The 24,969-nt window shown below is 53.6% G+C and overlaps 1 protein-coding gene across 7 annotated transcripts in view; it reads right to left on the bottom strand.

Annotated features, from left to right (window-relative positions):
- Positions 1-24,969, bottom strand: part of NFATC2 (nuclear factor of activated T cells 2) — a 158,415-nt gene that overhangs the window by 65,269 nt on the left and 68,177 nt on the right. For all 7 annotated transcript variants that reach the window (XM_047852119.1, XM_047852121.1, XM_047852118.1 and 4 more), the window contains exons 4-5: positions 11,998-12,200; positions 10,807-10,979 (exon numbers count right to left, since the gene is read on the bottom strand). In XM_047852119.1, coding sequence (XP_047708075.1) covers positions 10,807-10,979; positions 11,998-12,200 — 376 coding nt within the window. The remainder of the gene's footprint in view (positions 1-10,806; positions 10,980-11,997; positions 12,201-24,969) is intronic.

Raw genomic sequence — 24,969 nt, 5'->3', positions numbered from 1 at the left:
GATGCCGCCTAAGAGTACATGCCCTCACAGGTCTGCTACAAACAGTACAAGACAACATACTACATGTCAACATGGACGCAGTCAGGACAGACCTGGGAAAATGGCTAATGTCCATAACCCAGATATCCGTCCATGGACGGATGGATGGCCGACGTGTGGTATACCCATGGAAGGACGATTCAGCCATGAGAAGGAATACAGGCTACACCACAGACGAACCTTGAAAACGTTATGCCAAATGAAGGGCCCGACACCAAAGGACAACTGTTCTATGCTCCATATTCACAACGCTCAGAATAAGGGCATCCATTGAGAAGGAAAACGGACGGGGGAGCCCAGGAGTCTGGGGTTTCTTTTTGGGGTGGCGGACAGGCTCCATACCCATACGGCTGGTGGTAACGCCACCTCGTGAGTGTCCCCCACACCCCAGAACTGTAGTCCTTATGGCAGGCTCAATGGTAAACTGTGTTAGGTGTATTTTACCACGACAAAACAGGACAAAACAGGACAAACACAAGATTATCGAGTATAAAACAAAAGCTCTCAGCCAGGGCCTAGCGCACAGTAACCATTCGAGAAACTATTCTTTAACACTGTTAACTTCCAAACTGCCGCTCTTTCTTGCCCAGCCATTTTCAAAATATTTTCTCATCTGTTATCGTAACAGACCCTTACATGACGGCCCTGCTGGAGCACCGAGGGAGGCACTGTTCACGACACTTGAGGGACTGAGAAACAAATCCTAGGCTACTCAGCTCCATCCAGGGGCGGCCCCAGCTTGGGTGCGGGCTAGAGCGTTGGGCGGTCCTCGGTCCTCGCTCGAGTGACCCTCGCGTGGGCTTCTCCAAACCTGGCTCCCCACCTGTAAAGTGCAACTGTTCCCAGACCCCCCTCCCAGGCCGTCCCGAGGCATCCATGGAAGAATGCACACGAAGCGTCTCTGCCTCGGTAAATTTCAGCCAGCAAGGTCACCGACGCTAAAGCCTGAAGTGTCTCGAGTACGTCCCACGCGCCAGGCACCGGCTAAGTGTGGCCGCCTTACAGTCAGTATTTCGCCAAATGTGTGCCGACCACGTCCCGTGTGTTTACACGGCCCGTGTGCTCTGGGCGCCGCTGGTCTTGGTGGATCCTGAACCATTAGCTAGGATTTCCCAACCTTCACTGCCAGAGTGTCTCCAAGTAAGGTCCCCAGGTCACCTGGTTGGAGGAGGTGCTTAATCAACATGCAGCTACGCAAGCCACCCCTCAACCCGGAGCTCCTAGAATTTGCATGTGAACAATCTTTCCAGGTGACTTGTTGCCCACATTTGGTTAAGAGCCAACTTTGACTCTGAAGAGGCCACATCCGGGCAAGGGGACCTCCTCCAGGGAATGCCCCTGCATCCTCAGAGAGCCCAGAAGCAAAGCAAACAAAGCCAATTAGCCTCCGAAAGAGGAACTGAAGAGAGGCAAACAGCAACCAAAATTACCCTCCTGGGGTCCGCTTCTTCCTCTCTCTCTGATGCAACTTCTCACACCTATGGCTGCTAATTGGACCGACACCACCCAGGACCTGTGGGAGGGCTCTCAGGAAGCCCGGGCCCACACCAGCCCCCATCAGCAGCCCCCTGGCTCTCCTTCAGCCTTTCCACCGTTAGAGAATCTAAACCACCCAAACCGGTTACCCTGCACTGTTCTCCCCCCAGACCAGGGGCCGCCATTTTCAAGCCATCCCGAGGGCCCCACTCTCGCCTGTGGGTGAAGTCTAGGCCCCCTGTTCCAGCTTAAGCTTCTAGGTGGCCCTCACCAAGAGACTTCCCCAGGCCTCCCTCCTGCCCCCAGATTCTGGCACGTCATAAAGGGGCTCGGGGCTCCTGTGTTTTACGAGCTCTGAATCAACAGGGCACTGTTGGTTTAACCAGTTTGGGTGTTTGCTTTTACCGGCAACAGTGGCTGATGGGGAGCGGCAAAGCGGTGAGGCGAAATTCTCACCGGCGTGGGGTCCTGCGGGGTCTGCCCGAGTCAGCCTGGAAACGGAACATTTCTGCCTGCCTGTCTAGGATCCGCCCCGTCACTGGAGTGTGTGGCCAAGAATTACGATCTGCCCGAAAAACTTCAGGAGACAGGCAGGAGAGGCTGGACAGAGAAATCTGATGCCGCCAAGTAGGTGGATTCTGCTAATAATAGCGAATAATTACAGCTGCCATAGAGAGCGCCTGGGTTTCCAAGCACTTCACGTATACATTTTTGTTTATATTATAACACACGTGAGGAGGCAATTTGGGGCCGCGGGTAAAAGGCTGCTGCCTAAGTCCAAAGCCCAGCTCGGTGACCTCCGAGCTTTGGGACCGTGGGCAAGTCCCGTAATCTCTCTGTGTCTCTCTTTTCTCATCTATAAAATGGGCATAATCAGAGTACCAGCCTCATGGGGCTGTTTGCAGATTAAATGAGTTACACGAACGCAAGCTAGACTGTGGGATTCCACTACCCTGAGAGGCCCCCTTTTCGGTAAAGGCTTCCCCGTGGGAAAGCCGCCAGCCAGCCCAGGCAAGGAGGGGCCTCCCGGAAGCCTCGTCCTGGCGGAAGCCCTGACCACCCCTGGCCACAGTGTTCCGGCTGCTGCACACCCTTCTGTGTCTCCATCAGGTCGCCGTCGTTGGCTGATGTATTCCGGCCCGGCTCAGAATAAGGTGCTGACTCAGACCTGGCCGGAGACCGGCCCCTCAGGCCCCTCGGCCCCTGCCCCGGATGTTCCCCGGTCTTCCCTGGGAAGTGGGAGGTGGGACAGCAGACCCCAATGCTCCCTGCGTGTGGGGTCCACCTCTGTGAGGGTCCTGTCGGCACTCACACCACAGGAGTGGGGTACCGTGGGCACGAATACATGGGGTCCGCCGTGCATGTGACCACCTTCTAACTCCAGACCTCAGGGGGCCTCAGCTTTCTCACCTGGAGTATGGGACAGTAACGTGTGCCCTGAAGGGCCGGTGTATCTCAGCTCATCGAACCCACAAAGCTCGTGGGCCATCGCGGGAGCTACTTTCTTGTTCAATTACTATCCCTTTCCAATGCGCTAGCGGGGACATTCCCGGGTGTCTCCATACAAGACCCTCCCCGAGAGCTGCAGGCCTCTCCGTGAGCTGGACGAGTGTCCCGGTCACCGAAGGACCCAGGTGGCCTGGACGGGGGAAAGGACACGGGTGTCACCCCCAGCTCTGCCCTTCTCCTTGCCAGCCGCGCGGCCGCAGCAAACCCCAAAACTCTTCCGAACCTCAACCCCCGAGAACAGGAGCTCCACGAGGGGGGCGTTCTGGGCCCCCGACACTTGCTGGCAGGTGCCAATCCAGCAATGTTACTGAGTGCACCAGCCGAGCCAGTCCGCGAGGCGAGCCTCACCGTGGAGCCAAGTTCCGACACGCGAGGGTCAGGGGCGCCACAGGCCTCCGGTCGGGGCGGTGATGCCTTCCCTGCACCTGTGTGACCGGCCCGGTGAAGGGCCGGACGCTCTGTCTTCAATCAGCGGAGAAGCCACCCGGCTCCTGCGTTCCCACCCCCGCGCCCAGGTCTCCTGCACGCACCCCCTGGCCCACGCGCTCCTCCGGCCAGGTCACTTTCCAGGTCCCGTCTCAGCAGCAGGGCGTGTGCTTGGGGCCGGCACGCCTGAAACAATTGGTGTTTGTTAACCTTGGCAGGCACAGAGCGGCCGTGAGAGGCCCAGGCAAGGCCGCTCTGTAAAGCGGTGGGGAGGGCAGCCAGCAGGTGTGAGACACCCCACGAGACAGGCGCTGGGTGGGCCTGTGGTGACCTCGGCTGGCACCTGCCGTGTGTACACGCGTTCGTCTGGCCCCGACGGGAGCCGAGAGACACCCAGTGTTACGGTCCCCATTTCACAGATGAGGAAGCTGAGGCATAGAGTGGTAAGTGACTTCCTGGGACCAAAGAGCCCGTAAGTGGCAGAGGCATTTCCTTGAACCCAGGCCCACACCTCAGCACTACCCTCGCCGGCTTCTCCCCGTCACACAGGCTTCAACGTGGCCGGAAACGTGGCTTCTCAGTCGTCGCTCAAAAGTCTCCTTGGAGGGCAGGGGGCTGACAAAGGCCTGGCCTAGCCACCCTCCGCCCGATGCCCGAATGTCGCCCACGATTTACTGCCACAGCGCCGCGGGGAAGGCACGCGGAGCCCTCGGAGGGTCGCCGGGCTGGTCTCTGGCTTGCACGACACGAGGCCAAACTTTCGGTTCCAGCCCCAATTAATCTGTCACTCGTGACCTACCTCAACCTTGGGCGTCCCGAGATCCAGCACGATGCGGAGGTCACGGCTGGTTTGGTCCCTTACTAGCTGTGTGACCCCGGGCAACTTATTTAACTTCTCCGTGCTTCCGTTTTCCCGACTGTAGGCCATTGAGCTCAGTGTTTTTATGATGATTCGGGGGCAACACAGAAGGTGCCTGACGCACAGCAGCTGACTGTGGTCACTGTTCCTCTTCCTTCACCTCTTCCCTGCCGGGTCCCTGTGGTCTCCTTCCTTCCTTCATTTGGTCTTCAAGCATGTATGAGCATCTACTATGTGCCAGGGACCGCGCTAAACAAGTTTTGGAATATGCATCCCATTGTGTCAGCCCCCTACTTAGAACTCAAGCCTTCCCGTGTCGCTTTGAACAAAGTCCAAGTCCCCAGCTTCATCTCAGACTTCTGATCCGTATTCACTCCACAAAGCCTCCCCAGCTGCCCTTTTTTTCCCTGAAGATGTGGAACTTATCTCTGCCTCAGGGCCCTTGCACTTACTGGATCCTCCAGCTGGGCCATGCTCCCCCACCGCTCAGGTTCAGATTAATATGCCACCTCCTCCAGGAAGTCTCCCCTGCTCAGCACACCCAAGGCTGCTGCTGCTCAGCCCTCCCCCCAAGTCACCAACGCATAGTCCTGGTTATTTTCGTCATCACACTTCACTGTTGAAAATGATGGTTTTCATTATTTAGGGTGGGTTTTCCTCGCTAGAATGTGGCCTGCACGAGGACCGGGACTTTTGTCTTGACCACTGTTTTATCTTATCCCCAGCGCCTAGAACAGCGTATCATGCGCTCCAGATGCGTTTTCAGTGGAAGAATCCACGTTAAGACGCCCACAAGAATTATGGAGGTCCTCTTGGCCTCTGGCAGAAGCAGGTGAACGAGGTAAGCAGCCTGCTTCACGAGAAAGGAGGCAATATGCCAGTCTGGTCCCGCTGCTTCTAAGATTTTCAAGAAGCAGTGCCGTGCGATCGCCCGTCTCCCAAGCCAGACCTACAAGAGTCAAGTGGGGCAGAGAAGGAAAGCTGGCGAGGGAGGGGAACACGGTCGGGTTGTCCAAGTGCTTGCTTCCAGGAAAGGGCATCCGAGGTGGGCCAATCTGGGGGTGGTGAATGATGGACCCCGACCCTACTCACCCCAGACACCAAAATTAGCCCGAGATGGAGTGCATCCCTAAACCTAAAACCCAGCATCAAAAAGCTTCTAGAAGAAAACGTAAAAGGATACCTTTGCTTCCTTCAGACCGGTAGAAATTTGTTGGGGGAATGCAAAGAGCACTAATCCCAAAAGAAAAGAAAATGATACGTTGGGATTTAGTCAAAATAAAATATTGACGCCCAAGCGTGGACCGGGGAAAATATTCATCCTACACACATCGGACAAAAGGCTCCTACCCAGGACGCATGAACAACTGACGTGTATTAATAATAACAAGAGGAGTGACCCCATCGCAAGAGGGCAAAAGCTGTGCACAGACAGATCAGCAAAGAAGACACCGGGACAGCCAGCAGGTGCACACGCCAGCACTCAGCATCGTGAGCCACTGGGGAAATGCAAATCATGCACGAGGAGGTCCACTTTCCGCTCCCGGAGTGGCTCCCAGTAGAAAAGACGGGCAGGAGCCAACACCAGTAAGGACGTGGGGCAGATGGACCTCTCATGCACTCTGGCTCAGAGTAAATCATTTTATGGTTTGGAAAATACATAGACTGGAGCATAACCTTTCCCCGTGAACCGGCCATTCCATTCCCGGGTGTTCACCCAAGGGCAGTGAAAGCATTTGGATCAGAAGGTTCACAGCAGCCAGAATCACGTGGTAAGAGCAATGGCTCTCAAAAGCACCGAGCTGATGCTGGGCGAAACCAGCCAGACACAAAGTACACGCTGTCCAATGCCATGGCGTGAGGTTCTAGAACAGGGAAAGCTAATCTCTGGCGATAGAAATCAGAACGGTGGTTGCCTGTGTGTGGGGGTGGGGAGGTGGCACCGGCTGATGGGGTGTGAGGGCCCTTCCTGGAGGGAAGGAAATGTCCCGCGTCTCCCGTGAGCGGTGGTTACGCAGGTCCGTTGAATTGTTGAAAATCACTGAACTGAAGACGCACGCTCTGTGTCATTTGTTGTATCTCAATTAGAGCTCGGTGACACACAGTTATGTCACGAGAAGGGAGGTGCTGAAAAGAGCATGTGAGAAAACCCACTTTCTGGTCTACACCATGCACCCACGCCCCAGTGCCTACCCAAGGAGCAAAGTAGATTCCTATTCTGTGCCGGGAGTGGGCAGGACTTGGTGGAAAACCGCCTTGGGTGTTCTCTCGAAGAACAGAGAGGGGCAGGGAGGAGATTCCCAGAGAGACGCTCATGGGACAAGGCCTTCGCACCTGCCGACGGCCCCCCTCTGCTTCCTCATCACCTTCTTGTGCTGGGCAGCCTGGAGAGGCTGGCGTTCACCATTTTTGTTTTAAACAAACATTTTAGAGATAGGTGCTATGTGCCAGGCCCTGGCTGACGCCTTCTGGTCTCTGTCCTTACAGGAGAGAGACCAAGGAGTAAATCGGGTTGTCAGCACAGAGCGGGGGACCTGTACCTTGTGGGGTCGGGGGCGTGCGTCCTCCCTGAGGGGCCATGGACACAGCAACCTTGGATAAGGAGGAGCCAACCGAGGGACCGGAGGGGGCAAGGTGAGCGGGCCCCGTGCTTCCCAGCACATCAGAATCACCGGATGACCTCCAAAATCTCTCCATGCACAGACCCCACCACAGACCAAGGACTTGCCATCTTCAGGGTGGGATTCGGGCAACACATTGGGGGGTTTCCTGTTCTGTTTTTTAAAAACTCCCCAGGTGGCGCCAGCGTGTGACCAAGTTTGAGAACCAGCGTTCTGGATGGAGGTGACAGTGTGGGCAAAAGCCAAGAGAGAGGACAGAGAAAGAGCCCAGTGGATTTGGGAACTGAGGGCCAGAGGCGACTGAGACGTCAAGAAATGTAGCTGAGGAGGAGGGGTCATGGACTGAACAAAGCCCCAGGCACCCAGAACCCCAAAGGTGGCTGTATTTGGAAATACGATCTCTGAAGGCACAAATAAGGTAAAACTGGAGGCTGGATTGTGCAGGATTAGCAGGGGCCCTGAGCCCAGTGACAGTGTCCTCATAAGAGACAGAGAGGGACACACAGACAACAGGGTCGCGTGAACAGGAGGCAGAGACTGGAGTCACGGACCCACAAGCCAAGGAGAGTCAAGAGTGCCGGCCGTTGCCAGTCGCTAGGAGAGGGGCCTGGAACATCCCCGCTTCAGAGTCTCCATTAGGAACAATCTGACGGTCACCTGGGTTCTGGGCTCTGGCCTCCAGAACCCTGAGAGCAGAGTTAGATGTCTGTCATCGGGGAAGACAAGCATGTTCCCTCCTGAACTCTCCCACGTTCCCAGAGAAGCTGGGGAGACCCGGTTATCCGTCAGGACTGGGAAGGGGTGGGGACGGCACCCAGAGCCAGGCGGACTGGAGAAGCTTCAAAATCGGCTCTGCTGACAATCAGGGAGGGGACCGAGAGCATCTCCTTGGCAATACTGAAGGTCTCGTGGAAAGAGAAACACACAGAGCACCCGTCTACGCAAAGGTGAGGTTTGACCTCCGGCGTGCTATGCATCGACGTAAGGAATCTACAAGTCTAGCAAACTGGCCTGCTTTCCCAAGAGTGGCCTCCAGGGTTTGTCCTGTTTTCGCTAGAATCTGAGAACGCATCCTTGATTCCCCAAGACGTTATATAATCAGCACCTCCAAAGTAAGGTAGCCTTGCCAATGAGTCCACTGAATGTTTTTCTTACCAGCTCACCCTCCCCAGGGGGCATATACAAAAGTCAACTAGTCAATAAATATTTATTGAATATCTCCCGAAGGATCATCACTATGTGCTACGGACTAGTCGTCAATATTTACTGAATCTCTAACAGTAAGCCCATTAGTCAATAGATATTTGTATTAACGATCAGGCACCAGTCTTGGAAAAGAGAACAGAGGTGGCAATAAAAAGGACAGAAGATTCTGGATGAGAGAGCGTGTGGCCAGCTGGTAGTTCAGTCTGGCCCTGCAAGAAACGGAGGTGTTCTGGAAACCAGAAGGAGGTATTTCACAGAACCAGAAAGCTGGAGACCCTAGCTCTACTGAGTAAAAAAGTGAGTGAATCACTTTACCAAGAAAGCCTGTTTCCTCATCTGTCAAAAGGAGGTGGTTGAATCAGCCAAATATAGAGAAAAAAAAAAAAAGCCCGTGTTCAAGGTTCAAATGACTTCATGACACCCTGAAGATCTTGCTGGTGGTTCAGCGCTGATCCTTCAACTCTCAGATCAACATGAGATACACTGACCCGAGGGACCCAGAGACGGAGAGGAACAGGGACTCTGGCGTGTGGCCCCTCCTGAGGCCGCCTGCTCCCCACCTTGCTACAAACCACAGCCCCATCCTGTCGAGTGAGTCACCTTCCAGAAAAAGGAGACCTTATCTTCTCAAAATCCCCCAAATTACTGAGGAAGAGCCCGGGTTTCCTTCCCAAAACATCTCGAGATGTTCAAAACCAACACCGTAGTGAGGCAGCCGCTGTGCCCAGCGCTCAGGGGACAGGGGTGGGGTCTGCTGGGTAGAGGAGGGGAACTCCCATGTTTCTGACATAGTTTTCAACACTTGTTTTCCTTTGTCGTGTGCTGTTGGGTCTTTCTCTTCTAACGTCAGAGCAGAGACTCAGCACCGTGTGCGGCCCGATCCACACCGTGACTCCCGCGGCTGGAGGAAATCCTAGGGCCCCTTCATCTTTTTTCCAAAGACCGACCAAGACCAAGTTCTGGCTTCTCCCCCCAAGAGGGCCCACAGTCTCTCCTCACTGGCTTTTAACCCCGAGGGCCAGGGGCGCCTGGGTGGCTCAGTCGGTTCACCGTCCGACTTTGGCTCAGGTCAGGATCTCACAGCTCGTGAATTCAATCCCCACATCGGGCTCCGTGTTGCCAGCTCAGAGTCTGGAGCCTGCTTCAGATTCTGGGTCCCCCTCTCTCTCTGCCCCTCCTCTGCGCGTTCTCTCTCTCTCTCTCTCTCTCTCAAAAATAAATAAACGTGAAAAAAAAATTTTAATCAATAAATGAAATCCTGAGGGCCAGTCTTCCCCAACCCTTTCTGCCTAAGATATTCATGCTTTTCCTTTACTCATTAGTGTCTGATTAAGACTCCCTCTGATTAATCAAAGCCACATGAAGATTTTCTCTAATCCACACAGTATTTTGGATTTGTTGCTGCTTTTTAAAAATCAGGACATTGGGGGTTTATCTTAAAAAGCCAGAGGATCCGGCCACCTCCGAGTCTCCATGCCCACATGGAAATGCCGGCTGGAGTTGGAGAAGGCAGGCCCATTCAGGTGGGGAATGTGCCTTCCTGGTCCCTGGTCCCCACCACTCTCTGCTGGCTGCATCTCCACTTACCCGTGTGACCTCCCGGCCTCTCTAGGCAACTGAGTTTTGTGGCACACAGTTAGGGTAAAGTGCCCAGTAAAAAGGAAACAGAAGCCCGAAACGTAATTGCATACGGAACGTGATCGGAACACCATAAAAACTACTCTTCGAAGAACACAGAAATAACAGAAACGGCTTTTGTTTCTGCAACAACGTTCACTGTTTTCTTCTCTGTGCTTGGACGCATGATTTCTAAACTCGCAAACACTGAGCCGACGAGAAGCGCTGCCAGGTCTAACTGCAAAAACCAATCATGCGACTTGCTTCAAGTACCCGTGAATGAGCCCAAAGCGCCTTCTCCTTTCAAAGCCCGATGAGAACTGAGCCGCGTTTCTGCTCAGAGCCCTTCCACACGGCAGATCTCGGCCACTGCACACGAGATTCTGAAGTTCCTCTGCATTTTGGTTTGGGCGCAGTGGGCAGATTCTCAGTGGATAGGCACAGATGGGCCGAGGGTGACGGCAGGGGCTGGGGGGGGGGGGGGGGGGGCGGGGCGGGGCACGGTCATGCGTGCCAAAGCTCCTGTCCCAATCCCAGCCCTGCTGGCCCGGGGTGGCCAACCCCTCATCTCTCCCCCTCCTCTTCTGTGAAACAGGCATCAGCTGTGGCCTAGAACCTCCGTAATATTCAAGGAGCTACTGACTGCTGGGCGTTCAGCATCTTGACCAGCAGAGTCACCGCTCGGCCAGCGAGAGCCACTGAGAGGCTAAGGGAAAGGAAAAGAGGACACTGGGTACCGTAAACTCACTCCAACTGCATCTACCTTTTTTACGACCAAAACATCTGTACGTTTTCGAATCCTCTAAACAAAGCCGGAGGCTACTCGTTAGCTGTATTATTTTTTCATTTCCTCTGAGGCCACAAAACCTTCCACAAGCAAACGAGAGCGGGGAGAAGTCGTTCAAAGGGCTCCGGGTCTGGGCCCTCTGGTCATCTCGGGCCCCCTGTCGACCCCTGCGGGTCCTGCGCATTCTTGCTGAGCACCTTGCCCGGGGCGGAAGGTCACGTTCGGTATACGCGGTGAAGGCCGACGCTGCCCAGCGCCCAACTTACAGCATTCGATGGGGTTGGATGCAGTCTGCAGGGAGATGATCCTCCCGCCGGCCTCTGGAATGTGCACCCGGAAAACCAGCCGCACCCGCGTGTTCTTCCTGCCGATGTCCGTCTCGCCTTTCCGCAGCTCGATGTCCGCATTCCTCAGCTTCAGGATCCCCGCACAGTCAATGCTGCGAGGAGGTCGAGAACCCCACTTAGAACTGACCATCTCGGTGAACAGGCAAGATCACCCACAAAAGCACCTAAGTCAGTTAAGCGAAACGGTTCCACCACCAGCCACAGACGGGGAGGTGGGCGGGGGCGGGGAGAGCGGATTACAATCCGCCGATCAGGATTCCAGCCAGGAACGGACTGCCCAGATGGGGGTCAAACACTCACAAAGTCACTGGAGAAATTCCCCGGTGGAAAGTACCTCCCTAGGGAACCTTTTCATGCCAGTTTCTCTACTCTCAAAAGCGTCTGACAAACTCAAGTATGCGACTGGCAAAACTGATTGGAGACTCTTCGATAGGTAAGAGGGGTAGATCGGCGTTAAACATCTTTAATTTGACAAAGGTACTGTGGTCACCAAAGAACCTAGGCGTTCTGGTCCTGAGGAAATTCACGCTCAACTATGTAAAGAGTCACCGTGTCTAACAGTTCAGGAAAAACCGAGGAGCAAAGGAAGTGATAAAACAAACGTGGAAAACGTTCACAGTCGGCAAAGCTGAGCGAACGGCAGACAGGGTCCTCTGTAAAATTCTCACCGTTTGGAAGTTAAGGTTATTTTCTAATAAAGAGATTTTTTTTTTTTTTAACTCCAGTGCACGGGTGCAACGTTTCCCAAATTTGAGCTACACGCCTATTCCTTTGTGAGTGTCAACCTATCTGCGTCTTTAAAAATTTTCTTTAGGCCGGATACATTCTGACACATAAATCAACTTAGCCTCATCCCAAGGAACCTAATCCAAAGACGCATAGGTAGTCTTTCTCCCAGCACACAAGAAAAGTATTTAGACATAAAGCTTTTGAAATAGAGACTTTTCAAACAAATCTCTATGGGCCCATCGCAGAGTGGGAACCACCATCCACGACTCCTGCCACCGACTCAACTCCAGAGAGTCCCCGCCACCAAATCCCTGCCCCTGGGCCCCCCCCCCCCGCCACTTCCCCATCAAGACCCACCACCCTCGGCCCCCAAGCCCTTACGTCGCCCTCATGTTGTTCTTTGGCTCCAGAGGGATCTCCAGGACTTTGGTGTTGCCTACGATCTTCTCGTAGCTGGTGGTGGTGACGGTTTTTCCCGTGATGCGGTGCACCTGATAGAAGGCGTGGGGCTTAAGGATCCGCTCGTCGGCTGTCCCAATGAAGATCTGAAGCCCGAGGGGCTTGTTTTCCATGTAGCCGTGGAGCTGGGGGGGAGAACACAAAATCAAAATATGACACACCTCTAGCATGCAGGGTGCTGGTGGGTACAGTCCCTCAAAAATCTGAGAAGCTCCCGGGCCGCAGAAGGAGTGCAGGACTGCCCCACCACCTGGAGGAAAGGAGAACCAGGAGGAACCCTGGCGTCCCGCCAGGAGGGCTGCTCAAACAATGAATTACGGAGATCCTCTCCGAAATGGAGCCTTTGCGACCGTGAGAAGGTAGGAGATCAGAACTGTATTTACGGAGAAACAGCCGGAAACTGCCAGTGCTCAGCTGCCTGCAGGGTGGTGGGGAGAGTGTCACATGGTGGTGAGGACAAAAAAATAATCAGGAAAGATAAACCAGAGCTCTTGACACGGGTTGCTTGGGAAGATCAGAAGAAAAAAACGTATGCTTTTTACATGAATATATTCTAACCGACAAGTTAGATTTTTTTTTAATTAAAAAAACGATAAAGAGCAAGGCTAAAGTGCCATCATCTGAGTCAAAAGAAAATTGAAGACTGGAGGAAAATGTGTGCGACACAGAACGGGCAAAGGATTAGTACACAGAATACATAAAGAATGCCTACAAATGAATAAGTAAAGGACAAGATTCCTGGCCATCCTGTTTAAAACCGAGTCTTACCCCCAGTGGGTAGGACTATCTCCTTCCTTCTTCTCTATCTGCTTTTCCTTCTTTTTATCCCATCTAACATTATTACATAGCTCCTCAATTCCTTTTGCTTAGGTCCTTCTCCCACAACTGGACTATCACCTCTCTGAGGGCAGGTGTGTCTGTTTATTTTACTGGCCACAACATCCCTAGCACCCAGAATAAGGCTTGGCACATGGCAGGTATTCCAGTACGCATTTGCTGAATGAATTGACAAAACTATCCAACAGAAAAATGAGCAAGAAATTTGAACAGGCAACTCACCGAAAAACAAATGGTCATTAGCTTGGACAAGACGTTCGATTTGACTTGTAAACGGCAAAGTGCAAATTACCTTGGGATACCATTTTTTTGCCCATTAGAATGGCATGCATGTTGGTATTTGATACAATCACGTGTTTTACAGACGGCACACAGGCACTCTCTCACGCAGCTGACGGGAACATAACCTGGTATAACTATTTCAATTAAAAATTAAAACCACATATGCCCTATGACCTGGTAATTCCATTTCTCACTACGTACCCTAGAAAAAAAATCGTGCGGTCAGGAGTCATGCTCAAAAATGTTTACTAAAACAAATGAAATATAAACAATTAATTACAGCAATAGGCTTCTGAGTAATATAAATTGTCCAGGCTAGGGGTGCCTGAGTGGCTCAGTTGGTTAAGCGTCCAACTTTGGCTCAGGTCACGAGCTCATGGTTCACGGGTTCGAGCCCCGCGTCGGGCTCTGTGCTGTCAGATTGGGATTCTCTCTCCTTCTCTCGCTCTGTCCCTTCCCAGCTCACTCTGTCTCTCTCTTAACATAAATAAACTTAAAATAATTAAAAAAAAAAAAAAACAACTAGGACCTCCAATCAACTGCCAAAAAACAAAGTCTCCAAGGCAATGGAGGACGACATATGGTCCAGAATTACGGTGTCCAACACAATAAATACAAAAATTAAATAAAATGGAAAATTCAGTTTCTCAGTCATGCTGGCCCCATTTCCAGTGCTCGGTGGCCACAGATGGCTAGTGGCCACGGCGATGGACGGCACAGATACAGAACACGTCCGTCGTCAAGAAAAGTCCTACTGGACGGCACGGTTCCGGAAAGACGGGAGTCCTCTCGTGTCCTTCTAAAAACCATACAGGGACAGGCTGGGAGTGGAGCAGAGCCAGGTGACATCTTTTTTCATAAGCCGCCAGGCCGACACCCACAGCATTTCCGTGTGTCATACACACCCAAGAGTTGCCCAAGGGCAAAGATGGAAATCCAAGTCAGAACCTCTCGTCTTTCTCCCCCATGCCAACTGCAGAACAGGGTCCTGTTCTGCACAAATCAAAGGAAGGAGGTCCGAGTTGAGAAGAGATTTGTTTTTGTTGGTTTTGCTTTACATTTGGACCCAAGATAAACAGATTTCCTCACCTCCTCTCCTGGATTGATCAGGAGGCGGTAAACACAGCATCCTGCAGGGTGGAGAAGGAAAGTAGGTAGGACAGAGAGTGAGCCTTGATGGTCTCAGTCCCTTCCTCCTCCCCAGGACAGAACAGAAATTGCAGCAGCCTGGGTGTTTTCATGGTAAACAGCCCTGAAGATAAAACCTGTCCCACCCCTGGGGGCACCTGGCTGGCTCAGTCGGTTCAGCGTCCAACTCTTGGTTTCGGCTCAGGTCATGATCTCACGGGTTCGTGAGTTCCAGCCCTGCATAGGGCTCTGCGCTGGCAGTGTGAAACCTGCTTGGGATTCTCTCTCTCATCCTCTCTCTGCCCCTCTTGTGCATGTGCGTGCTCTCTCTCTCTCTCTCTCTCTGTCTCTCAAAATAAATAAAAGTAAATATACTTTTAAAAAATTGTGCCACATCCCTACAGTTCTACCTGAATCCAGCCACACCAGTCCCAGCATCCATGCGTCTCCCTGGGATGATAACCACTTCCCCTAACTGGTCTCTTGCTGGCCTTTCACAGAATAGCCCAAGAGCCTTTAAAAAAAAAAAAAAAAAATGTGCAAATCAGACACAGACACTCCCCCGCTTACAACTCTCCAAAGACTTCCTGTGGCCTTAGAATAAAATCCAAACGTGGTCTATGAGGCTTCCGCCGGCCCAACCTGTCACTTCTCCCTCCACCCCACTGAGTCCTGCCAAAACCAACCACCTTCTGCTCCTGGAGCACACCCAGCTCTCTCCAACCTCAGGGCTTTTGCACAGCCCTCCTCTGCCTAGAACACCCTTCTGCTGGTACAGTTCATCTTCAGAGCTCTTCAGATCCTTCCCGAACCACATTATGCACTTACACCCAAGGCTGGAGCCAGGTCTGGGGGCCTTACGAGACCCACTTGTTAAATTTTTAGGAATTTTAAGAGTCAGTGGGTGCCACTTTGGTCACTTGAAGTCCCCCACAGTAGGGATACCGATACCCCCAAAACTGGCAAATGCTACAAATCGAGGCTCTTTTTTCTTTTTTCCCCCAGAGAATTGGATGTTCAAGGTTCACTACCACACCACTGGCACAATGACTTCATTACCACCTGAGGTTTTCTTGTTTTGTTAGTTGTTTGCTTAGTATCTCTCTCCCCCACCGAAACACGAGGTCCATGCATCTTGGTAGCAGGAACTTTGTTTACCGTGTTCAGCGTGATCAGTAAACATACTGGATTCGTGGTCACCGTCAACAACGACGCATCAGCTCAGTGCATACTTCCCACAAGCCCAGCACCGAGCTCGATGATTTACGTGCGTCGCAGCTCTGTGTAGGCTGGACCCACCGAGGCTTGTGCAAGACCAGCGATCTGTCCCAGTTAACACAGCTAGCATAGGACGGGGTTAGGATGTGGATTCCAGGCTCTCAGGCCGCCCCCTTAACCGACACATGCTCCGTGTCCTTGCCACCTGGGTCTACAGCTGCTCTGGGGTCTAGGACTACAGGGCAGAAATGCACGTCAGGAAACACAAGTAAGGGCTCAACTGTGAGATCAAGGGTGTTGGGGGAGCAAGAGGGGGATGGAAGGGGAGAAAGAAGGGCATCAGAAAATTCAGCACAAACAATGTTTCTCCTTTGTGGAGGAAGAAACCCACTCCTTCAAGAAGGACGTCTCTGCATTCCAGAGCTCCCCCTGGTTGGGTCGGACCAGCTACTGCGGTGCAAACAGATGGGCGCCCACCTCACTGAGAGGCCCCCTCTCCCAGGTGACACCGGAGAGGGCTCTGGACTCGGGAGAAAGAAGAAAGGATTTCACCCTCGGCCAGTCACAGCTGAATTTCAATCCTGCCTCGGTTTCTGAAAAGCTGTGTGACTTTGGAGCAGTGGCTCCGCCCCTCTGAGTTTCAAATGCTCCCGTCAAACAGGGACACCACCTCCCACTCCCCAGGGCTCTTTCAGAGACAAAGTAAGATGACTTCTGTAGGGTGCCCGTGAACCGAGAATCTTCCTGGTCACCCGAGGAGGATGACTCAGAACACAAAGGTGGTACTACAGAACTGAATGGAAAGGTAAAGGTTGTCTGCGAAAGCCCGGTAAAGTGGAAAACAACCCGAAACATGCTTGTGGGTGGTAAACCCGGGCATTAATTCCAGTCTTCTCTGCGGGCTAACAGCCCCTCTGACGTGGGAGCTGGAAGGAGGCAGGGCCCAGGGAAGAAAGCTCGCCACCTCGCATGAAATGAGAAGAACGCTTCCCCTCCACCCTCGGACCTCCACCCTCCCCTCCCCGAGAAGGACCAGCAGGTGCCCAGGGCCCCGCGTGCTCATTCGGGACAGTCCTGCCAGCAATCTGGAGGTTTGGTAAGAAGGGCGCGTAGCCATTTACTTGCTTCTCCAAAAAACTGAGCGATTTGGGTCTCGCCAAGAGCGCTTCGTGTCTTGGGATGGCATGATCGGCCCCTAAGGCCCCCTGCACCCTGTGGTCCCCATTTTAGGGAGACTTCGGTCACGAGGCCTCTTTCCAGGCTTCTCCAAAGGTAAGGTCTTCCCAGGGGCCCGGGCAAGCAGAAATCACCTTCCGGCCTTAGCAGACACCTGCTGCAACCTAGAAGCTCAAGGTCAGCCGGTCTCCAAAGCACAAGAGGCTCCGTTTCCTGCAGCCGAGGGGAGAGCGAAAGTTCTGCTTCTTGTCATTTCCCAGGCGGCTGACAGGGTTCCAGGAAGAAGGGATGTCTCTAGGGCACATCGTGAGGTTTGAGACGCGGGTAGGGAGTGGCATAGCTGGTGGAATCTGCACAGCAGGAAAGCAGGGTTCCTCCTTTTTTGGACGAGAAAGCTGAGGCTCGGCGGGATTGAGGGACCTCCTCAAAACCCTACAGCCCCAGAGCCACCGGGTGGAACCCCAGGGATGTGGCCTTATCGGCTTCCTCTGTGTCATACCTGCCTCTTAACTCAGAAAAAGGCCAACTCTCCCGGAACCCGGAGGAGGCATTTCAAGACAGGCTGGGGCACCCCCCCAGCTCAGCAAAAAGGACCCAGAGGGGAACATCAGTTTCCACTCCTCAGAGGCGCACATGTTCACAGGGAGGGCTCATCAGACCCTGCCTCCCACCCCCACCCCCCCCCAATTCAAGTTCTTCCCGCTCCCAACAGCAGTTTAACTGCCCCGGTGCACAGATAAAAGGGCACCGATCTTTGTTGATATTAACCTTACAACAAGACAAAGGAAAAGTGAGTGACAGCTCATTCATGGTCGGAGAAACAGACCATACGAAAACTGCGTAAGTTATAAAGGAAATACTCCCTCAAAATAAGTAAGCCTTTTAATGTATTCCTTCCAGACGTTTCCTCTAGGCCCACATATCTGGGGTTCTATCTTACATGCTATTTCCACTTAACAATACAGGGTGACCATGTCCCCTCGTCACTCGTCACTGAATCTTGTCTAATGAGGCGATCTCAAAGGGCCGCACGGTATCCAGGGCTCAGACTAGCACGACCGGGTCAGGTGCCTGGGCACAGGGTCACGTGATTTAAGGAAGGCCTGGTTCTGAGGACTGTCTAAATGCGAGGCAGGCGCCCGGGAGAGAGTGCGGCCTTAAACTCTGCCCCCACCCCCGCCCCACCTGCCTCGCCCTGGCGTTTCTGTCCTATTCCAGGCCACAGCTTTGACCTCCCCACCCCCACCCCCCACCCCCCCCCAGCTGGGCAGTGAGCTCGCTCTAACTCTCCCCTGCTATGAACGCCGCAGCGAGCGCTCGGAGAGGACATTTCCTTGAAAACGATTTTTTCTATCGACTCCGCTCAGAGCTTTTTAAACACTCTCAGATGGACAACTGCCGCCGCGTTCAAAACGTGGGACTGATTTTCAACATGGCAACCGGCCAAAGAAACTGTTTTGAATTTTACCAAAATCAAACTTTAACAATGTTAAGTAGCTTTTTTTGTTGTTGAATTTGGAATATTAGGAAATTGGTACCGTCCTCAAAGACTTCACTCTGAAAGAAGAGAAAAGCGCCTAAGGGTGTTTTCTTGCGATTCCCAACTCTGCCACAGGCATGTGGGGAGAAGATCTTTACAGATGTGCACGCATCCCAAATTCCGCCTTTATTTTGGGATGCGAAGAGTGTGGAACTTGCCTGCCCCCCAACCCCCTCCCCCAGACACAGACCCCCCCCCCAGACCTACACACACACACACACACACACACACACCAGGCAAACCAGACCATGGTTTTGCTCTCGCCTCAGGCAACCCAACAAGCCCTCTGTACCCATCTAGGGAGCACACATTAACTTCGCTAGAAATGCTAATTCCCGGGTTTCTAATCCTGGCCCTAAATCCTAATCCCTCTCCCTCATACAGGCTCCACCTCAAAGTCCTGTCAATTCCATTGCCTAAAGTGCACTCTCTCCCTCCATCGCCTCCTCCCTCGTCCCAACGCCCACCTTCCCCTCCAGTCCCCACCCACCATCGCCCACCGTCCTGCGGCCAGGATGACCTTTTAGACGCTTCAGTTGGCCATCAGTCTCTCCCGCTCCCACTGGCCGCGATGCCGCGCGTGGCCCGGCCCCTCCCCGCCGTGCGCCCCGGCCCCTTACAGGATCTTCCCTGCGTCTGATCGTCGGGCACGATCTCCCCCCACCCCCACCTCTGTCCTAGTTAACTCCTGGTCACACTGCAGAGTGTGGCTCCAATCTTAACTCCCACAGAAGTCTTTCCTTGCTCCCCAGGTGGGGCGGGGCCCCTCAGCAACCACCTCCTTTGCTGCGTTTGCCACCAGTACCGGATAGAATTCGTTGCCCCATCAATCGCTGCTTGTCTCCCCGCTTCTGTCCCTGTAAAGTTCCATGAACTATGCAGCTGCCCTTTTACAGACGAGGAAGCTAAACTCAGAGGCGTGAGCAGCCCCCTCCCCGGCACGCGGGCAGCAGAGCAGGGATTCGGATCCGGGTCTGGCCTCCTTCATCTGCTCTACGTGCCCTGACACCACAGACAGAACAAGGGCGCCGCCCAGGTGGTGACCCTGCTTGAAATACATAAACCTAAGAACAGAGCCCGCAGAAATGGGGTGCCGACAAATCCGTGGCAGACGATTTTGCGGTTATCTTCCAAAATTAAAGATGTAATTCTACTGCTAGTGAGTGGGCTGGCCGGAGGATACCCTGGCAGATGTGCAGAAAAAAACAAAGGACAGGGTTATTCAACGCAGCACTCTTTAAAATAGCAAAAGACTGGGCCCAATCAAAAGAGGGCTGGTTAGGTTGGTAGTAATATGTTACGCAGTATAAGGCTGTTACCGTGAAGAATGAGTATCCTAGGAACCGGCACGACAGTGACTATGAAGGGCATCCGTTGGCATTGTACAGTGCACAACCTGGGCAACTCTAAGGAAGCGCTTCACATCCAGATATAAAATCATCTCCAAAATGTACCATCATTTCTGTTATGAAGGTGTGAGGGTGGGGACTCTGTGTGTGTGTGTGTGTATCCAAAATAAAATTTAAAATAAAATAGAATCAGACGCTATTTTTTAAAATGTCCACTGGATTTTGATCATTCCCAGGGAGAAGTTCTATTGTCCCAGGAGCCCGTGGTTGTAGCTCCCCTGAACCTATTACAATGATTACGACTCAACAGAAAAATTATCTTCGGAGTGTATAATGTAAAAAAAATAAGGCCAGGGCACCTGGATGGCTCAGTCAGTTGGGGCGTCTGACTTTGGCCCAGGTCATGATCTCGCAGTCCGTGAGTTCGAGCCCCGCATCGGGCTCCGTGCTGACAGCTCAGAGCCTGGATGGAGCCCGCTTCGGATTCTGTGTCCCCCTCTCTCTCTGCCCCGCCCTGCTCACCCTCTGTCTCTCTCTCAAAAACGAATAAACGTTAAAAAAAATTTTTTTTAAATAAGGCCAAAACATTCTTTCAAAGAAAGAAGACCCCCCCTCCACTTTTCTCTTTGTGAATCTTGACCTTTCTTTTAAAGGCCACAAGGAAGAAACCCTGAAGCCGTCAAGGCACAGAGGCACGCCCCATCCCGTCCTGCATGCCAAGTAAAGACCCAGGACCCACCCACGGGAACCTCGGGGGTAGGAGTCCAAGGTGGGACCCTTCAGCGAAGGAAGAGGAAGGCCCAAGCACCAGCAGGTTCCCTTGGGGTTCGGGGTATGGGGCCTACAAACCAAGAGAGAAGCGAACCACACACCACATCCAGGCGAGTAACAAGTCTTGGTGACTCAACGCTCAAAATCCACCCGAAATCTAACTGCTTCTCACCAGCCCTATCACCACCGCTCCCCGGTCTCCTGCCTGGACTGGTGCAGTAGCCTCCTTCCTGCTTCCATCCATCCCCGCCCTCCCTCCCCTCCCCCTCCCCCCGTGTCATCTCCACACACCAGCCAGAACGATCTTTAAAATCTTAAGTTAGAGATCCTGTTCCCCGGCTCCCCGCCGACAGCAAACGTCTTACTCAGATCAACAAGCCGATGTCTCTCCCGGGACTCAGAAGATCCTGGATGATCTGGTCCCGTCTTCACCATCCCCAGCCCACCCTCCTTATTCCCTCCGCTCCAGCCACACTGGCCTTGCTGTGTTCCAACGAGCCCTCCTGCCTCAGGGTCGCAACACTTATTGTGGCTTTTGTCTGGAAGGTTCTTCCCCCAGACCCACAGGGCCCGCACCTCACTTCGTTCAAGCCTCTCCTCATCCCGATGGCCCACCCCCTTCACACTCTTCGTTCACCCACACCGCTTTACGTTACGTCAGCCACTTACCGCTAACTGACCTCGCACGGTGTATTTATTTGTTTTCTGCCTCCTCCAACTACATCATCAGCAACCTGTCTTGTTCACTGAGCCACCTATAGCGCCTACGATGATGCCATGCTGTTGCTCGACGGATAAGCCCCACGGGAGGGGGTTGAATGGCTGCAACTTCTCCAGACCATCCCCATCCCCCTGACCAAGATGCTCTGCTGTCCACACCGCCTCCGCTCCAGCTCAAATCACCTCCCTAGCCCGGAGCGACCGCTGCGTCCTGCTCAGCGCGGGGAGGGCTCAGCTGGTCGGACCACCGGTACCTGGACCGCCCCGTCCCAAACAGAGGGGACAGCATCTCCAGCGTGTGATGAAAAAGGAGCCCCACGTCTCTCTTTCCGACCCAAGCTGGGGCGCCCCCAGCCAGACAGGAGACCTTCTGTGCCCGGCACACCGCGGACACCCACGGACGGGGCCACGTTGTGGAATCACATGGTGAGCCCAGAGAGGGAGAATTAGACATGTGGCACAGGCTCGAAAACAAAACAAGACAGTGCCTCTCAGGATTCTAAATTAAGAAGCAAGTCATTCTGTATTTCTCGCATCACTGGAAATTAAAAACAGACCTATCTACCGCACAGCAAGCACGCTGCCTGAAGAGAGGCCTGATGGCCCGAAACACGCTAAATTTGTCTCCAATTACCATGTCCACACCGGGAACCCCGAGGAAGCCATGGAGAGATCAGAGGCGAGGTACATTAGCAAGCGGGATTCCGGACCCAGAGCCACACCCTCTTCTCCTCTCCCCTCCTCACCTCCCACCCCTAGTCTTCGAACAAAGACACAAAGCCCCCTCCCCTCGTCAGGGGCTACAGACACCAGCTTTCCCTTCTCGGGTCTCACTCGCCCCCCTCCGCCCTGAACCCCCAGCCTCTGGTCCAACCCGACAGAAATGTCAGCTCAGCTGTGGCTCCCCATCTGCACCCCCCCATCCAGACCACCTCTCTCTCTGGCCAAGGAGTGACTGAGTCATACAAGAGAGGAGTCTGGAAGTCCTGGATTAAAACATGCAAGCCTTCTTTGAGTCAGCGTTTGGGGGTTTTTTGGTGTTTTTGTTTTGTTTTGTTTTTTGTTTTTGTTTTAAGCCAAACGAGTGCTTTTCAGGTCGTCTTTCTGTGCTGTTCCTCGAGTGGGGTCACTGTGACACAGGGCTGTAAGCCCTGGAGCCAGACTGTCTGGGGTTACATCCTGGCCCTGGCACTCCCTCGGTCATGGAAGGGAAGTTAGGGAGCTCTCCGGGCCTCAGTTTCTTCATCCGTAAATGGGACTAAGGACGTGATGCACCTCACCGGGCTGTTGGAAGGATTGAGTGAGTTACGTCCAAAGCATGCAGCGAGCATTCAATATATATCAGCTTTTATTAATATTCTCCCACCAATGGCTGGGTGACTTTTGGCAAATTCCTCTTCTCTAGTTTCGGTTCTTGGAAGAGATCATCTTGAAGGTGGTCCCTCCGCCCTAAAACGTAACGATCCTCAGGTATGTTTAGACTAAAATCCAAGCGCCTCATCCCCGCCTACAAAACCCTGTATGATCTGGTCTTTGCCCACGTCACCAGCTTCAGCACCCCAACTTTGGTCCAGCCACCTGGACCTCCGTGACGGTCCTTCAACAGGCTGAGTTTGCTCCTACCTCAGGGCCTTTGCACTGGCTGTTCCCTCAGCCTCGAACACCCTCCCCCCACGTCTGCCCGTGGCCGGTTCTTCCCAATTCATCAGACCTTAGCCTAAATTCAAGGCCTTCTCTGAGCGGCCTGGCTGGAGTAGAACCCCCACCCTCACCCGACTGTTGCCCCCATTATAGCTTCCTGTTGATTTCCTTCTTGATGGTGCTAAGTGTCCCCTCAGGCTTGTGCTTATTGTCTGCCCCCCCACCTCCTGCTGCCGCTAGAATGAAAATTTGTTCATTACTGTGGCCCAGCACCTTGAGCACTACCTGGCATGTAGTAGACATTCAATAAATATTTGCTGAGTAAATAAATGAACAGATTGATTCTCAGGCTCCTATGTGGCTCAACATATTGCCGAGTGATTCATCCTCCAGTGACCCTGAAAGAGGAGGCTTATTCATGTCTGGAAGAGAATCCCCACATGTGGAGTCCGCCTAAACTCACTACCATTTGAGCCAGTCTGCAGGAATGTGTCTCACCGTGAAAGAGACATATTATACGAAGCCAAGTCCATTGGAAGTCAGAGAAGAGACAAACCCGGGCTGGAAAAATGAAGTTGACAATCTCTTCTCCAGGCAGCGACAGAGTCGCAAGTGCAGTGACTTGGCAGCCTCGTGGAGACGGTGAGGGAAAAGCGAGGCCCGGGCGATGCCCCCCCAGCCCGCCTGCGTGTTCACCCGAAGACCCCACAAGAAGGGACAGCACACTTCAAAAACGTTTCTCCCGGAGTCTCATTCCAGGCTCTGACCTGATATTGAGGAATAGGAGATATACTGTCTGCCAGGGGCCTGGGCTCTGGGAGAAGCGGGGAAGGGGGAGAGGACCGAGTGCCCCGCAGGGGGGCAGCTGGGGACCCAAGGCAGCTCTCGGCCCGTCCGTGCACCCACCGATCTAGTGGTACCCGACCCGGCAGCATGCAGACACCCCAAGGACGCTGGGGCAAGAATTCTACCTTGCCTGCCCTGACGGCAGCCCCACGAGAACGCTGATAAAAACTCCGCCAAGAAACCGCGGTTCAGCTTTACATAAACGTTCCACCAAAGACAGGGACATCTGGGCGAAACATACACTCCGGCCCCTCCTTTTTCACGGCAGCCAAAAGCTGAGCAAGCTCCCCGGGATGGCGGGGTGGGGGAAGGCGGACTCCAGAAATGCAAGAGGGCCCTCGAAAAGGTGAGAACCGTCCCCAACACAATCACACCCCCGCCCCCAGCCCCAGGGCCGCGCAGGTCTCTCTGGATCCAGACCAAGAGCTCTGAGTCACTTTTGCCACGAGGGGGAAAAGGGGAAGGCAGACGTGAGGTGTACCTTTCCGTACTCTATTTTGGGATTTTAAGATCCAGTTTCTTTCATTTCAAAGGGTGGGTTTTTGGAGGGCCCCCGCACAGCTCTTGGGCCCTGCGCACGGCGAGACGGCGGGAAGCCGGCCGCGGCCGGTGACCTGGGGAGAGGCGGGGCGCGCTGGCAGATGAACAACTCACATCATACAGGAACAAGGAGCCCGTTCTTGTGTGCGGCCGCACGGGGCCTGGCTTTCGTAACATGATGGAAGACTGGGGGCCGATCCGCTCTGACTCACCTCTTTATGAAGGCGGCTCCCGCGCTCACTCACTCACTCACTCACTCATTCATTCATTCCTTCACTGAGCAGAGGGCCTCTCGGGGAAAGGCCGTCAAGCGGAGAGCTGTGTCCTACCGAACAATTACCGCTCAGCACAGGGACCTCTCTGGATAGATGGGAACATTTGGGATTATCAGGGTCCCCCATCATTTATTTAAGATACGGGGTTTAAAAAACAACAACGAGGGGCGCCTGGGTGGCTCAGTCGGCTGGGCGTCCGACTTCGGCTCAGGTCACGATCTCACGGTCCGTGAGTTCGAGCCCCGCGTCGGGCTCTGGGCTGATGGCTCGGAGCCTGGAGCCTGTTTCCGATTCTGTGTCTCCCTCTCTCTCTGCCCCTCCCCCGTTCATGCTCTGTCTCTCTCTGTCTCAAAAATAAATAAACGTTAAACAACAACAACAACAACAACAACAACAACAACAACAAGCGAGTCAGGATTTCTCAGCCTTGGCGGACTGACCAAAGGCGACTATTGATCTGGGGGCCGGATCACTCATTACCTGTTGCAGGGGCCGCCCTGCGCATCGTAGGATGTTCAACAGCATCTCTGGCCTCTCCACTAGATGCCAGTAACCTGCTTCCCCCCACCCC

This window comes from Prionailurus viverrinus, chromosome A3, assembly GCF_022837055.1.
Source record: "Prionailurus viverrinus isolate Anna chromosome A3, UM_Priviv_1.0, whole genome shotgun sequence".
Classification (NCBI taxonomy): Eukaryota; Metazoa; Chordata; class Mammalia; order Carnivora; family Felidae; genus Prionailurus; species Prionailurus viverrinus.
This window is presented reverse-complemented; position numbering and strand designations above follow the sequence as displayed.